This window comes from Acartia tonsa, chromosome 1 (genome assembly GCF_053477335.1).
Source record: "Acartia tonsa isolate MP-2025a chromosome 1, ASM5347733v1, whole genome shotgun sequence".
Classification (NCBI taxonomy): domain Eukaryota; kingdom Metazoa; phylum Arthropoda; class Copepoda; order Calanoida; family Acartiidae; genus Acartia; species Acartia tonsa.
In genome coordinates, this window is record NC_137260.1 from 50098617 (window position 1) to 50115927 (window position 17311).

Genomic DNA, 17311 nt, shown 5'->3' on the forward strand with positions numbered 1-17311 from the left:
CTGTTTTTGAGAAAATGAAAAATTCTAAATCTAATAACAATATTAAGGTGGAGTAGAAATGTCTGAAATGTGGGTTTTTATGCAAGTTTGCCATTTGTTAATTTCATAACTTTTGTTGAAAATTTTACATTTGTATGAATTGCAAACAGCATTCTTGCAATTTTGTCTAAACCTTGAAAAGGTTTCTATTTGTTTTTTAAAAAAATGGTTAGTCAATTTCCATAAAAGGATAAAAATATTTTTAAAAATAATGATAAACCTGACAAGAACAAATCGAAAATGTTATTCTGTAATAAGGATGTAAAGCATAAATGGGATAAATATTAAATTGTATTATTAACCTCACGACATAATCATGTTTTCAATAAAAAAGAAATATTATTAGTAAATGTCTGTAATGTAATTGTAGAATAAGGGATAAAAGGTTAATAATAATGATCACGGCCTGTAAGACAAAAATATGAAAAAAATTATAAAATGAATATTTAGACAAAATTGTTACCATTGGTCTCAGGTCAGGATGGTAGAGGATGTACCCGTTGTTGTTCACAGCGAAGGAGTAGCCGTTAACACCAAGCTAAAAAAGAAAAATAATTAGAATCTACTGCGGTATTACACAAAATACCCAGTTGAGCACTAGTAGCTAACCCCCCTGTCTTTACTTTTAAATAAATAGAAAATATTGGATGGGGGAGGGGGGAATTTGTTTGTTATGTTATGTTATATTGGAATCTGGTTAACCCCGACGGGTTAGGACCCATCGCCGGGGTTAGGCATGGAAACCCCCCCCCCCCCCATCAATACCATATTTTTTTACAGAAAGTTAAAACCTAGGTACATAGGCTTAAGTAATTATGATTACAACACAAATTTAATTATTTTTCTAGGACAATTTCTTTTAAAGAGTTTCCCCAAACTTTTTATGTAATAGATCAAAACTAATGTAAATATATATAATAAAAAAATAGAATCCAATTGGTCCAATGGTTTTTTTTATCTTGGGACAGATAAAAAGACAGCGTATCTCATATTATAGGTTACTTAATAATACCTTGTAAGGGGGAATAAGTTTCTCTATTTGGGCAATGGGGACATCAGTTCCAGCCACGCCAAGCAATTCAGCAATTCTCACCTATAAAACAATTATTATCTTAGCCAAAGCCAAGCTTAAAAGATGAATTAAATATTACATTTAATCTACCTTAAAAGAGGGTATATATGTTTAAAAATGTTAGGCTAAAAAGGATAAATTCTACTATGGCACACAGTTAATGTTAATTATAATTATTGTTTATCTAAAAAAAAACTATTACATACTATAATTAATAATTATGATGCTATGTTGCTAAACTGGGTCTACTGGTTAAAAACTATCACAATCACCTGGTGTTAAGTTAGCAAGCAGTCAGGGGTACAACATGTACTTGAAAAAGTACATGTTGTACTTTCTATTAATTATTTTATTTCATTCATACCATTCCTAAAGTTGTGGTCAACATGCTCAGGTTCTATTTTCTATGTCAAAACTTTCTTTACTTTCTTACAACAATGCTTAAATATGTTTATTAGATCTATGAAATTATAAACCAGATCATTATCTATAAAATTTCTAGATTATTATTTCCAATATCTGATAACTATTGGGAACTAATAATTGTATAAAATACCTTACAGCTAAATAAACTCTTTAAATCATGAATAGATATCTTAACATATTATAATTTTTTGGGTATTAAAACTTGTATTCTAAGTAATTTTAAAGCAAAAGTAAAATATTTTCTAAAATTGAAAAGTGAGAAAAATATTTGTATGTTACTTAAAGTTAAAAGCATCTTTGTAATCTTTTTGTCTAGTTCTAACGGGTTATAATTTTTTGGAAGGGATTTTTCTAAATGGTATTGAAAATTATAATGGCTAAAATACAAAAATATAATTCTTACATCTTAATCTAAGAAAATCGCATCTAAACCAACTAACATTAAGTTTGATTAAATATGGAAATAGGACCTCAACTTTAACAGAGATTAATAGCATATTATCAATGTGTATGTAATAATAACAGTTTATAATAGTTGCCACATGTTGACCAAAACTTTGTTTTAATTCATAATTACACGTCTAACAACAGGATTCTAACTAGAATTTGGTTCAATACAGAGATAGAGAGTGTATTATGTTAACTATATAATAATATATTTCCTAGAAATTCACTGACACACACCAGACAAATTACAATACAGGTTTCAAAGGATATCATGGCGAAACTTGAAGGGAGTAATAGAAAATAATCAGCACCTAAGGTGCCAAATTTATATAGTAGAAAATCAGCTCTAAAAGCACTATATAGATCCTTATCACTTATAAAAAGATCAGTACATAAGGTACATAATCCATAAAGGGAATAAAATAGACTTCATTTTGTTTGAAAATAATTAAACTAAGATTATGTAGAAGAATAAGAAGGTTGCTGGTTTAAATTAGGTTCTAGAGTTTCTATACAAATGGCTGTATGTGTAAAAGCAAAAGAGAAATGGCGTTATTTTTATACTTTAAGAAAATGCATACTTGTTTGATAAATGAAACCTTTAAAATTGTTGCAAATTTTTTACATATGACATGACGTTGGAAGTTGCATAAAATCTTTCAAGTAGTATTATTTAGATTTTGAAAAGTTATGTAAAAAAAGTTGGATTATAATTCCAATAAGCATCGAAAATGGTTTTACTGTTTGAAATGCCTGACATTTGATACAATAAAAGACAATAAAAGGCAGCTTGCGGGTAGCTTTTTAGCAGCTGCCTAATCCTGACCAAAAAAACCAACATACCGCCATTTATATATAAACATAAGGTACATCATCCTAAGGATGATTTATCTACTCGAAATATTTTCTATTGTTGCGCATGACAAAAAAGGTAAAAATCTATTACAAAGTGCCAGAAAAGACACAATTACAGATGCTTGCATTAATCAGAACTGTCATGACACATCTTTTTTGGAATTATTTTTTTAAAGATTTTTCTAGAGTTTCTAATATTTGTCTGTAATAAGAATGAAAGTTTTTGTTGTTACTCATGGTTGTGTTCACCTTCTTAACTTTGTCAACCTTCTTTTTATCGGACACACGTATACTCTCTGTAAAGTTCTGTACAGCAGGAAAAAAAAGAAAAACGAGTAGTTAGCTGGGTTAGTATGTACACGCCGTACAGACAGACGTACAGACCTGTCTGTACAGCAGATATTTACACTGTACAATACTGCCCAATAATATTTAGAAACTGAAATGTAACCTTTTTTATGTACATATTTACATTTATTTACAGATGGCTACATTTAGTTTGTAAATTTCAATTACTGGACAGCTTTTAGTCAATTGTTAAAAAAAAAGAAATTTGATACTTGAAATTTTTATGTAATTATAAAGTTCTTTTTGTTAACAATTGACTTAGGTTAATATACAAGATTATATTAAAAAAAGATGATATGTTATATACACAGGAGATTAACGAACCAGTGAATAATATTTACAACAAGATATCCATCAAAACATTCACAAGAAGATAAAATAGTTAGTATAGATTAGTATGTATATTAAATGCTTTGTATGTTCGGTGCTCAATATGCCCATGCTTTTTTCAGACAAAAATTTTACAGAAAATCACAACTTGTCAATTGCTTTGTTTAAGTCAAACTGACAATTAAGCCATTTTACTATTTAGCCGTTGACTAGTTATGAGTTTTTGTAAAGAAAGTTAATTGGTGCAGTAGGGTGGTAATATTTACATCAATCACATTCAGATATCGGTAAATTAAATTTTTTCTCAATAAAACAAAAGATTTTCCCACCAAATTATTTTCCCCAAACCCCTTTTAATTGTATAACCATTTTGTAATATAACAAAATATCCCATAAAAAATTCACAAAAATAAGGTCTTCCAAAATTTAGATGACACTCTGGTTTCTGAATAAATGAATAGAACATTAATAATTAATTTAACATAACACATAAGTGAGAAATAGATTAATTATATATCATTTATACAAAGTAGTGCAAAGGGGTGACAAATCAAATGCTTTCCATAAATCTGCAAAAAAAATTATGGATCACATAAATATATATATCCACAAAAATCGTTTATTTACAAGGTGTGAGAAGAAATGAAAACATAGCAGAGAGATAGCAGAGCAGAGCTGTGCTGTGATTTAATAGTATTAGTTTTTATTATACTGTACACATAGCAAGTCAGAGCAACAGCATTAGCAAACATATTTAGTATGTACACCAAGATCAAGTTCAACATGGGGGGTGGTTCAATTTATACAAGTAATATTTCTCCCCCCAACAGAGAACAGGCCTTTCATATTTACCAAACAGGGGAAATAATTACTAACAAATATATATGTTATTAAAAGAGTATTTACATGTTTGAGCAGAAGAAAAATTGGGAGTTTGAAACTCCTCACACAAAATGAGGATGTGATAGATAAAGTAAAAGCTAAATGTTAGGTGCAAAAATCCCCCAAAATATCGAGAGAAAAAAATCAAAATTTGCATTTGTTACCAAAATATAAATCACACCCCCATTAAGTAATCAAATGTTAGTAAAAAGAACAACCAAGCTAAGATATAGGGGAGTTATATGTTCGAACCTTTCCAAACGGATTTGATATTTCATTTGGTTTTAGTCCCAAGACCTCCAGGCTCTAAAAAGAAAAATATTCCAGCATCTGTATATAATAATTCTTAGGGATTTTCTGAAAATTGGCAGAAAATTTTATTCAATATTAAATTTGAAATTTTTTTTATCAAAAGGTACTTTAAAGATAAAAAACATATTCTAATATTCTTTAATAGATTTTACCTGGAAAATACTCATACATTTTTAGTTAAATAAAAAAACATTATTATTTTCCTTTTAAATGTCCATAAAAGAAATAACTTATTTTGATATCGAGCCTTTAAAACAATACCAATACACTTTAAATACAAAAATAATAGCTTCATTCCTGAAAGTACAACATTTATAATATATATCATATGTATATCATATTTTAAACAATTTGTATCATTCAACTTTTCAATTTGATGCCTTTTTTTTCATATACTATAATGCACATATTTATTCAAGCAGTTTTGTTTTTGCATAAGTTTGTCATAGAAACAGTTTAAAAATATTAAGCAGACTTTGTCAGATATGCACAAAAATAACTTTGCATGATTTATTTTTAGACATTTCATAACAAATGGTAGTTTGGTGTTTTTATAGTTTTTAAAAAACGATGTATGGCAGGCATTTGATAATTTTAGGGAGCAGAATATTTCTATTCTTAAAAGGTTAAACGTCTCTTCACTAGCTAAAATCTGCCCACATACCCTTGTCTAACAATAGAAATGCCAAACCCCAATCAATTGTTGAAAATTCCATTTGTTTTAAAATAGCTAAAAATATGTGAATTGAAATATAATAAATATATATATCAGCACATTCAGCATTCAATGTGAAAAAATGAAAAAGTGGTGAGAGAAGAATAGAGAGAGACGGTAGTGATTCAGAATAATTGAAGCAATGCTTGTTTTTTGTTGAGTTGTACAAAAAGTTGTTTATGCTTACCGTATGGTTCTTCTTATTATAAACGGGAATGGACACGGTGGTCATAAGTTTGTACCCTTTGAATGTTCCCTCTCTGTCCTGTGCCTCCTAAAATAAACAAAAAAGGTATTATTTGTAAATGCTCTAAACTAATCAATTATTTGTATTAAAGATATTTTTAAAATTTTTATTAAGCTAAACCTTTGTAAATTTTATAGCAGAGAACTCTGTTATTATTTCAACGTATTATAATTATTAATGAATATCTGAAGTTTAAATAAGACATTTAGAACCCAAAAGACAACGTGTACCCCTTATAAAATAACTAAAACTTACATTTGAACTGATTAAAATAATGCAATACATATTCAATTAAGCAAAATATAAACAAATTACTTACTAAAAATAGTAAAATAACACAAAACAAACTAAAATACTTGTGTGCTTTTAAACCTACCTTTGGGTTAATACTACAGGGTTAAATAGAAAATTTTTCATACAGAACAACATCAAAATAGCATGCTCACAATACGCTTATAAGCTAATTGCGCTTGAAGGTTTTTATAAATAGGGAATGTCTGTCTGTATGCAAAGAATCGGCTATATAGATAAGAATTTAAAAACTCTCATATCTTAGTTTCTCTGGACTTTTTCTGAATAAAATGCTATTGAAAACGAAATGTGCTACCAAATTGTACTCCTAAACTGTGCTTTCAAGCCTTTAAAGCCATTACTTAAAAAAACGTGTTTTTTTTAAATACTCTAACTGGATGTACTGTATAAACCCACCAGCCGTGCCATCACCCTGACAAGCTTTGCCCGAGGCACCATACTGACGTCTCTGTCCTCCATGACGGCCTCTGGTCCGCCGCGCACCAGCTTACCCTCGGATAAAAGCTTCGCAAACAAGTGGGGGCGAATTTTCTTCAATATCTGTAGGTAAAATAAATGTAACAATAAAAGCATGCAAACAAACAACAAATATAAAAAACAAAAACATCATTTTTCACAAGTCCCATAAAGTGAAATAAAAAAGTGATTCTTATACCTATAAATTGAAATATTTCTTATATACATTTCAACTTTTGTAAATAATTCGTAAATTGAAGATTTGCTATCTAAATCAAATTTACAAGGGGAAATATTTTGTAATATTTGAAATTTTTATATAAAATATTTTTTGTAAAACTTGCTCTTATCTAATATCTTATTTTACGGGGAATTTTTTAAGTAGAACGCCTTTGAATTAAAAACTAAAATATCATGCTTTTTGTATATTTACATGTAAGTTAATAAAATCAAACATATTATGTCTTTTTGAATATTGATTTTTTCTTCAATTTTGACTAGACCTTCATGCACAAGACACATTAAATAAAAAAAATGTCATAACTATTGAAAATTGTCTTGTATTATCAAATTTACAATAACAAGAATAAAATTCTACAGAGGAAGGAAACATGAGTGAAGATTCTAGAGTCTAGTGGCTCGTGTCAGTAAAACATAATAAAAATAATTGTTTCAAAAAACAACAAGCTAAAGATAATAAATAATATAATCAAGAGCATGGTTAAATAATAAAATATATAGTGAATTAAAACTTAAATATTGACCAAAACCAAATATACAAAACTTAGAAAATCAGTAAAAACCTAAACTCAAAATTATCCCTTAAAATCATGTTATGCTCTTTACGGGCTATGACATTCTCTGTTTGGCTTGATTTGATTTGAAGCATTCTATATGCCTTAGATTCGCTAATCTTCACACAAGGATACAAAGTACATTGCCTCATTTTAATAATAATCTATTTATATAATAATAAGTCAAGACAAAATATCAAAATGAAGTTTATATGATTTGTATCTTTGATTTTCTAAACATGCGTCGCGCGCGGGACCTTCAGCTAGTTTTGTCTCTTTTGTCTATTTCAGAATTATGTTTAAAGGCTTTTTTTGTTATGATACAATAATGTACGTTATTTTATATAATTATAAGCAAGAAAAATCTTGAGTTCTTATAACATAAAACATTAATGACTTGTTCTGTCATAAAAATATTATAATTTTTGCGCAATTTCAAGCCATATATTATGTTTATAAAAATGTTGTAAAGTCCCTCTATATGTTGTTTCTTACATGCTAAATGCTTATTATTATTATTATTACATAGTAACACATTTACACAAGGAAATGCTCGAGTATATATTATATAGGAGAATAAAATAACATGCCATCCCAGATTTTTTTTCAACCCTGGTTGAGGATAACTTACGCGAAATGCAAGTGATAATTCCTTGGGTGGAATAGACCACTTTTCCACCTTTGCATCAATGATATCGCGAACAAGCTGCACAAAAATTAAAAACAAAATAAATATAAAGTGACCTAAAATTTAAAAGAATATACATAAATTATATAATCATAATAAATAAGGTTGTAATACTAAATAATGTTTAGTATCGAACATCGTGTTAAAGTCAAAGTTACTGTAAATATAATGCAGTCAATTTTTTTTCTTATTTTGAGCGTGTGTTTGTGTGTACAGTTATTTGAATGCAACAAAGCATTAGAAAATTCCAAAAACTGGTGCACATAGTTTTTAGTAGCGCAGCTACTCTTTAACAAGTCTTTGTGCGTTTTTCCGTCTGTATATATCCGTCATTTTTCGTAGGGTTAGAAGTTATCCCTATAATCAAACTGAGTAAGAGTAAATTTAGAATATCAATATCCTATTCCATTTTTTTGTGTTGTGCTACCTATGAACAATATTTTCCTTGTTCCATTTGTGAGAAAGCATAAAGGGATTTTCAGATTAAATTTGATACACAGAAAATGTGAAATATTTTTAACTTATTTACTTTATCTTATGAAAATAAATATAAATTAACTTATTTAAACTATCAGCTTGTGATGTTTATAATATTTTGATAAAACTATCTATAATAATATGTGCGTTTTTAATCAATTTGAAATAACGAATATGAAAAATCTATGAAATAGATTGTAAAAGGATATAAAAATAGAACCAACTATGTTGCATATCAACTCAATAAAAGGAAGGATATATAATATGATCAAGGGATGGTTCAGTTTTGCCTACTTTGCGTAATCACAAGTTCTATCCTTTAAAAGTCATTGAAATCCACAACAAAAATTTAGTGGTCATATTTTCTTCAAGTAAAAGCAGAAATATAATTCATTTTCCCCTAAAAATCACCAATTGAACGGTTTCTTTCTTTAATTTCCGTTAAAATAGTTAATTAAATGTAAAGAAATCTATGTTTTTTTATGATTTAAATTTAATGACTTTAAACGAAAAGCTCAGTGATTGTTGAAAGTGTACAAGTCTGCACCGCCCCTTTGTTAAGAAGATGGGGAAAAGTTTTCCTTATTCCCTTATCCATATGACAAGTAAAAGTAAAGTATAAAAGTACAATATTTTGGAACTGCATTTTTAAACAATTTCTTGAAAAGAAAACTCTACTAATCTAACTTTTCTTAAAGTGGAAAACACAAAGAAATTATCTTTGAAAACGGCGCTGAAATTCGGAAAAGTTTTAACAACCAACTAAAGTTCGTTTCAATATTTGAATATTTCAATAGGGACGTGAGACTCGAGCATGAACCATAGATAAATTATTGAAGAGTCAGAGACACCTTACCCTCTCCTTTCTGGCCTCCTCTTTGTTAAGCTTCTCTATGTCAGCCTCCTGCAAGCCCCAGCGGCCGTAGGTTAGGAAGTTGGCCATCTGATTTTTGTCATGAAGACGGGTTAATTTCTCCAAAGCAGCAACCTATTCGTGACCAGGAGCGGTTAGACATTTGAATTTTATTCAATTTTATAAAGTAGGAAAGTTTTTTGTCTGAAGATTAAGATCTCAATAACTACTGAACCGATATGGTTCTCCTTTACAACGGAGCTTCTTATAAGTCCAGAGGATTTTAGGGGGCGTAGACATTAGTATATTATATAGTTTTTGATTTACTATGTTTTAAGAAGTATAAATCAACACCAGATATAGAAAGCAATAAATTTTAAAATAACGAAATGGGGAAAATTAATTTGAAACTTCTTAGGAATAATATATATATATTTCTTATATATATGTTTTAGTATATTTTTTTAGATGAAATCCAAATATTTTTTCCTGCTGTCCACTTTCTCCATCCTCTGTCGGCTTCAGATCCTTGTCTCGTTGCAGTGCAATGATTTTTCTGTAGTTTTCAGTGCGCCTCTTCTGACGTGCGCGTTCTCGTATGTTCCACAACCATCGAGATGTCTTTGGATCCTGGCAAGGTTAGTATTATAGGCTTAGGTTCACAAGAAAAAAACTACATTTTCGTTAGCTAAAATATGTTAGTAATCAAACAAATCCGCAAAATCTTCACAAAAATTATAATTATTAGTATTTTTTGGTTAGCCAAAGAACTCAATATCTTACAAGTTCTTCTCTAAGTTGTCCACGGGTCATGGGCTTGGCGAGACCAATTACCCATAACATACGGTCGTTGGGAACCTGTTATAGTATTTTATCATAATATTGATTCAATAAAAAAATTGGGATAAATATGCTATCCTTGAGTTTTTTTCAATGTACATAATCAGGCTTTTTTATTCGACTTTTTTAAAAGCGAATTAATGGATACCTTTTATCTGTAATCCTATTGTGACAACGTAATAAAACTTTAGCTTAAATGACTAAAGCCTGCCAAGGACAATCGAAGAAACGTTCTATCTTAGCTATACGGCCCTTGTAGAAATCATTTGAAACATATTTAAGGCTAGAATTAAGACTGACAAATAAAGTTATAGAGTAGCTACTCTACAAGTAAGTAAGTCCTACCTCAATATCGGCATAAACTCCAGTCCACCTGACAGGATGCTGCTCTCTCATCAGAACCAGAGGTCGGGCCATTACAGGAATGTATTTCAATACCTGAAAATAGTTATTCATTCAGAATAAAATAAAAATTTTTGACAGATTTCTCACTATTTTAATTTGCGGATTTTTAAAAGAAATTATTAAGTAAAATCAAACTTCGAAATTAAGAGAATATTATTAAAATTAATTTATTTCTTCTCTTTTTAAAAATATTCTTCAGATTATTTTATTTTTCTATCTACCTATCGAAATTTTTAGACTGAAACTTAATATTCTACAAAACAAATCAAATACGAAACCTGTTCTTTGACTTCAGCCAGAGTGGTGACATGTGTAAAGTATCCTTTATTATGGCAGGCAATCCACTTAGCTGCCTCCAGGTCACTGATCTCCCTACCAATCAGGTAAGTGAACATACGCACAGGTGTGCTTGGCTCATTGTGCTCCTAAATCAATTTGAAAATAGTTAGAGTTTTTTAATCTACCTAAACTAAATAAATAAAACTTTAAATAATATTACATATCAATTTTTTTGTTTACAAAAATTTGAGAGAAAGGTAATAAACTTTCATATTTTAGATTATTTGTATTGAATTTTGATTGAATATCATAATTCGATCAAGTCTAAATTGTAGACTGAATAAATGTAGAAATATTTATTAAAAACACTTTAACAAAGAGGGAAAAAGATTGTCATACAATAATATTTTTGTTTAAACTGAAATTATACCTGGAAGATAGTTTCAAACTTGTAGGGAACTCCATCAGTGACAAGCATAATAGCCTGGTTACATCCAGTTCCACTTGTACGGGCTTGTCCAGTCCTAGAATAAATGAAAGCATTTAATGAATATGCTATTATAATTTTTGTAGATTTCAAATTTTTAATTTGGCATGAATAAAAGAACAATTAAGTAAATAAGCCTACAAGATTAAATACATATTTTAGTAAGAAACTAAAATAAATACAAAGAAATGGTTATTTAGCAATACAAATTGATAATTTAATTTTGAACCTTTTTCCCCTTTTACAAATATTAACAACAAAATAAGGAAGAATTTGCTTGGTTTTGATCCTTATCTAAAAATGGCGGATTTACACATTTAAACTAAAAATGTGGTAAATGCGACTATAAAAAAATGAGAATGAGAGAATAAAAAGCTTACTTGTATCTTTCAAGAAGGTTGAAACCAGTAACCAGAGCAGAAGTAAAGTTGGCAATCTCTTCTGTCTCAATATTATTAACAGCCTCAGTAAACTCAGCAATATTCTCAGTGGTAGCCTGAACCAACTCGGGTTCACCGTCAGCATCAGTAAAGCAGTCAACCAGAGGACGTGTCTCGTCAGAGAATGTTAGGACAGTCAGGAAATCATCTTCTCCAAGAGTTTCCATGATGTTGATAACAACATGCTTGGCAATCTCCTTTCTCAAACCAGTCATAGAGCCAGATGTGTCCAGAAGAATGACAATATCCTTGGCACTTGCAGCAGATTTAATATACCAATCGCGCATACGAGCATCGTACATATCTGGGTCATCTTCATAGGTCAGCCATTTGATGGCAGGATATTGGCGGAGGAAACCAGTGCTGGAGCCGAAATACTGCCAGGACAGGCTGGGATCACGCTCGTAGTTGTCACGGAAGATGTCATCCAGCTTCTTGGACCAGTCGATGGCGTTGATGACCTTGGGCTCGCCGTCAAAGACGTTGGTCGGTACATGGACGGAGCTCCTGTTATCAGACAGTTACACATTGATTTTTGTTCATTTTTGGAGAAAAAAAACTTATTTTTGCGGAAGTGGGGTTTTCGCATTATAATTTGATTTTTACATTTAAAGCAAAAAGTTTTTTATATGAAGAATAAATCCCCACCAAAAATTAATGCGGATATCTGACAAAAAAGGAAAATATTATAACTTAATTTCACAACTTATATATGGCAAGATATTTCTTGTATCAGACAAAGTATAACAAGGATAGTAATGTCTTATTACAGGAAACTTTCAACAAATTGATTTATATTGTTTAATACGTAACCTATTGGTAAATTTGTTATGTATTCCCCATACAAATTGTTCAATTTTAAATTTGCCACCCATTTTTTTTTCTTTCTTACAATTAATAGCGCCTTATACCGACCGAATGACAACCCTTTCCTTTTACAAAAAGACAAATCTACGATCTCATATATCCAATTTTAGCAGGGATCGGAAGCCTCACGTAAGCCGCGTGTAAGCCTCAGTGAAATCGTGATTTTATCACAATAAAATTCAGCTGGATGTATAAAACGGCTCTTTAGCAGACAATCCTTCTTTCTGAATTATTTTTTTCTGCCCACAAGCAGGTTTAAAACTGAGGCTTATGCGCGGCTTACGTGAGGCTTCCGATCCCTGAATTTTAGAATACCTATGCTGCCAAAAATAAAGCAATTTTGTTGAGTGATTTCCCGCGGATATAAAATGAAAAAGTTTTTACTGATCTTCGATATTTTAGAATGAGAAATAAAGGTACGGAGAAAAAACTCAAAAGCAATATTTTCCACCCAATTTAATAATAATAACATATCTGGATCATGGAAAGAAAATGAAGTTGCGGGTTTTGACGTAAATTCACAGTAGCTTTTGATAGTTTATTCTAGGTTAGGTTAGGTAAAGTAAATGTTAATGATTACCCAGCAGGGGATAAAAATAGGAATAAAGCTAACGTGAGAATACGAAGAACCCGCTACTTCGTTTTCTTTTTATGATCCAAATATCTCTATAGCTAATTCTTGTCGAATATAAATTGTACTATTTTCACACGAGTGATTTGACTAAGAAAATGAAAAAAAAGAATATTATCATATAAGTCTTAAAATTTTCCTGTTTATTACTCTATAGTCTTTATCTCATTTTTCAAAAAGCAATTTATTTGAAGAATTGTCATTAAATTATTCCATTTTTGTTTCTTTCATAAAATAAAATTCTCAAAGGGAAGAAAAAAAAAACATTTTGGACTTTATTATTAAATGTCTCTTTTACTCCTGATTTAGAGATGACTATACTTGAGAAACTTTATAAGAAATAAGAAGTTTATAACGTAAAAATATGTGTATCATCTTCCTACATATAATTTGATTTTAGATATTAAAAATGTCATTTTATCTGTTAAAAATAAATTGCCATGTACAATGAAAGTAAAGGGTTGTCGAAAAGTTACCTAAGGGGGGCATCTCTCCTTTTCTGTCCAAACACCCTTAGTATTAGGTAAGTAACACCCACCCGACAACTAACTCTTTTATTGCACGAACTTTGTCTGAGACGTCTTTAGTGTGCATGGTAATGAGTTGCGCCTGTTTTGGGCCAAGGCATTCCTCCTACTCTGACTATTAATGTCGCGCATTTGACATAGACGAAGTATAAATTATTCTTAACGTTTTTAGTTATAACACTGTGTTAAGCCGAGATTCCAACATATCTCCGACGACGAGCGTATTCGCAACGTGTTGAGCCATGGTTCTGGGTATTAAAAATAGCTGCTAAAAATGAATGTATATCTGTTCCTGGAAGTGTTGACTGGAATTCCAGAAAAGTGTGGATCCGGGTTTAGCATCAGCCTAGTCACAAGTATTATTTATTTCAAGTTAAAAATTCATTGATTTATTTAAGGTACATGTAGTAAAGTCTAAATTAAGATTTTTTTTCTGAGTTTTGTTTGTCGGTATGGCATTTTGCCCATAACTTGTGTGCAAAACTTATTTACCATAGCCTACTCAATACAACCACACACACATACATTCAAAATCAACTTAGTACATAAACAATTTTGCTGAATATTCGCTCTCATAAAATAAATGTATAAATGCTTTGCCTATACTACGCACTATTCTTTCTGTTTTATGAAAAACTAATTGCTTGAAGTAAATAATTGCCTAGAGTAACCAGGAGCATAGTATTCACTGCTAGGATCTCTATACTGAGACAGATACCTGAAAAAATACAAACAGTTTGATACTAAATTTATTTTAGAGTAGTTGCGCTAATGAAACAGCGTATAGTGTCCAATAAAAATAACGTCATACAATACAAATGACCAATTTTATTGTATGGCGTCATTTTTTATTGGATGCTATGCGCCTGCGATAATAGGTCACAAGGTTAATAAAAATTAAATTTGAAATTATAAATGATCGTTTATCTTTTTGTTTTCTGTTCCAATAATTCTATGTCTTAAAATGTCAAAAATGTAATAAAAATGATTAAAACATTTCTAATTTTAAAATGATATAAATATAAACAAAATGAAAAGTTTATTTGTAATCAAATGTAAATCTATCCATGTAAATAAATAAACAAAATATGTCAGACCTAAACATCAAAAGGATAAAATTTAAAATATTCTAAAAGGCGAAAGTTGAGCATATTTTAATTTATCATTTCTACGGTTGAGCAGCTGAGAAAATAATATTTCTCAAAAAAAAGTTTATTAGAAATAAACCTAACATTAGATATATATTAGGCTTAGGCTTTTAGTAAATTATACAATAATAATAATACTATTCTAAAATGTCTAAAAATCTTTAAATTCTGAAAAAAAGTCAGAAAGAATTAGGATTTTTAATGCTAGTCACAGTTTTAATTTAAAATCAAACAGGGGAATGGTTTGAAGAAAAGACTATTTATTTAGCTGCCCAAATGTCTCATGTAGGAGTAAGAAGCCCATTAAATGTTTTGTGTCAATATCTTGTGAATATAAAAAGTGTTTGAAAATGTGGCTTCACAGCCTTTAGGCCAACCTCAATTTGTTTATTCTGTTTATGGCATAGTATTTTTGTCACTACTCAGCCAGCTTTTTTTTGATTTTTGATAAAAAACAATTTCTCAGACAATTCATTATAAGCTTTAAGCATTTTTTTATCTAACCACCATATGCCATTCAAAACTTTAAAATGAAGCAGCTTATAGTGCCTGTACAAAAATGACGTCATATAATACAAATAACCAAAGATATGCCAGTCTATATTTTAATTGACTTATGGTGAAATATATACTGGTCTATCGTTGGCCATTCATATTGTATGACGTAATTTGTATAACTATGAGCTGCTTCTTTCAAAATAAAATAAAATTAGAAAAAATCCGTGAAACGAGTTTTGATAAATGTTGTTTGCACCCCCTCTGCTGCCAGCCCTATATCCTGCCTACCCTTCTGTCATCCCTACAGCTTTCCTTGCCTGCCTACCTGACATAAACTGTAAGCATGATTTATGTTTGATATTCTGTGTATCTTATATACTAGGCCCTTTAGCCACTACATAGTTTCATCATCTTTTTATATATGTGTACACACCACTTTACTTTAAATATTTATAAATTGTAATGTGATGCAAGAAAAGTGAATACATGTTATGACAAATTGCTAAAACTTCCAGCAAATAAATGGTGGAAGCAGGATGTATCATCATGTATCAGATACGTCTAAAAGGGAAGGATGAGAGGAGAAGTGAGAAAGAAGACCCCTATAAAAAGAGACATATTTTTATGACGTCACACATAAAAATTAACGCTGTCCCAGGATGTGTCTATTTATAGAAAAGTCTTAAATAAAACAATGTGTCTGCAATGCCCGGTGAAATGTTTTATTGGCCTTTGGCTGGTTTGATGCCATTTAAGATCAATTTTTGTAGGTTGACTTTACTAAAGCATTTGATAATGCTATTATATTTGTCAAACAATTTGATTCCTATTATGAAAGTTTTGAGAATATGTTTTGTAATCCATTTATCTTACAAAACGTTTTATATAAGGATAAGATGATAAAAGATTTTTTAATTAAAATGTGAAATGTCACAAAGATGCAGAGTTATTGAGAATTATTGAAGTCAGAGTGGAAGCTTCACAAATATGAATTGTTCACTATAGAAAAGATGACATATGTTTGTTATACAACCAACGGCGTGCACAGGACGGTTGTAGGAAACCCCATAATGAAAATGAGATCTATGTAACTCATTCAAGTTTTATCTTCGAACACAGTAATAGTGTCTGACTGATTATGACGTAACAAAAAAATTTAGCCAATGAGAGGCCACTATAAATTTTACCATTGGTCAATAACGGCCTCTCATTGGCTAATTTTTTTTTGTTTCGTCATAATCAGTCAGACACTATTACTGTGTTCTTTATCTTCTACTTTGTAAAATTAGACCAGTTTGCATAATTCCATTTAAAGAGAAAACCAATAGACATATAAAATTATTACAATTCTATTTATGTAAGGATGAGAAATTGGTCTTTGTCACATTTATATATAATTCAGGGAACTAAATAGATAAACCAACCTCCCTGTGTATAAGTAGTTGTGCCTTTGGTAGCTTAATCGGAGACATGAGTGATTGTATTTAAATTGCATAATAATTGTTCTAAAAATTAAGTAGTGAGTAAAAATCATTTATATACAAGTCTGAATATTCATTATATAAGTATTTACCGATCAAATTCTCCATTTCCACCGCTATCTCCATCAGGAAGAACATTCAATTTCTTGGCATTTACATAAACATATCTACCCTCCGCCAGACGAGAACCTCGTTCCTACAAAAAAAAAAACATTAAAATGATTATTTGTATCAATGTTTAAACTTTTAATATTAGTATAAAAATAATAATTTATTTTAAGTAGAAAGCTATAATTTAATTTGTCTGCTATACGCTATAGGGAAAATGTGATTTCTCGGACGCTACTCAAGATAGACAGCTGAAATTTCAGTGAAGATTTCTATAACACATACGCATCATAATTCTGTCCGCAAGTCTGTCAGTCATGCTTTAGAGCACTTAAATTAGAGTTTAG

The 17311-nt window shown here is 30.0% G+C and overlaps 1 protein-coding gene across 18 annotated transcripts in view; it reads right to left on the reverse strand.

Annotated features, from left to right (window-relative positions):
• LOC145323072 (voltage-dependent calcium channel subunit alpha-2/delta-3-like) overlaps window positions 1-17311 on the reverse strand; it is a 49181-nt gene that overhangs the window by 19395 nt on the left and 12475 nt on the right. For 11 of the 18 annotated variants that reach the window (XM_080165577.1, XM_080165546.1, XM_080165524.1 and 8 more), the window contains exons 4-15: window positions 16949-17052; window positions 14391-14447; window positions 14020-14075; window positions 11645-12209; window positions 11208-11301; window positions 10777-10923; window positions 10439-10531; window positions 10037-10111; window positions 5614-5700; window positions 3089-3145; window positions 1052-1132; window positions 503-577 (exon numbers count right to left, since the gene is read on the reverse strand). In XM_080165577.1, the coding sequence (XP_080021703.1) occupies window positions 503-577; window positions 1052-1132; window positions 3089-3145; window positions 5614-5700; window positions 10037-10111; window positions 10439-10531; window positions 10777-10923; window positions 11208-11301; window positions 11645-12209; window positions 14020-14075; window positions 14391-14447; window positions 16949-17052 (1491 nt within the window). Of the gene's footprint in view, window positions 1-502; window positions 578-1051; window positions 1133-3088; window positions 3146-4651; window positions 4706-5613; window positions 5701-10036; window positions 10112-10438; window positions 10532-10776; window positions 10924-11207; window positions 11302-11644; window positions 12210-14019; window positions 14076-14390; window positions 14448-16948; window positions 17053-17311 lie in introns of all 18 variants that reach the window. The other 7 variants (XM_080165585.1, XM_080165561.1, XM_080165517.1 and 4 more) reach the window with 2 other exon arrangements.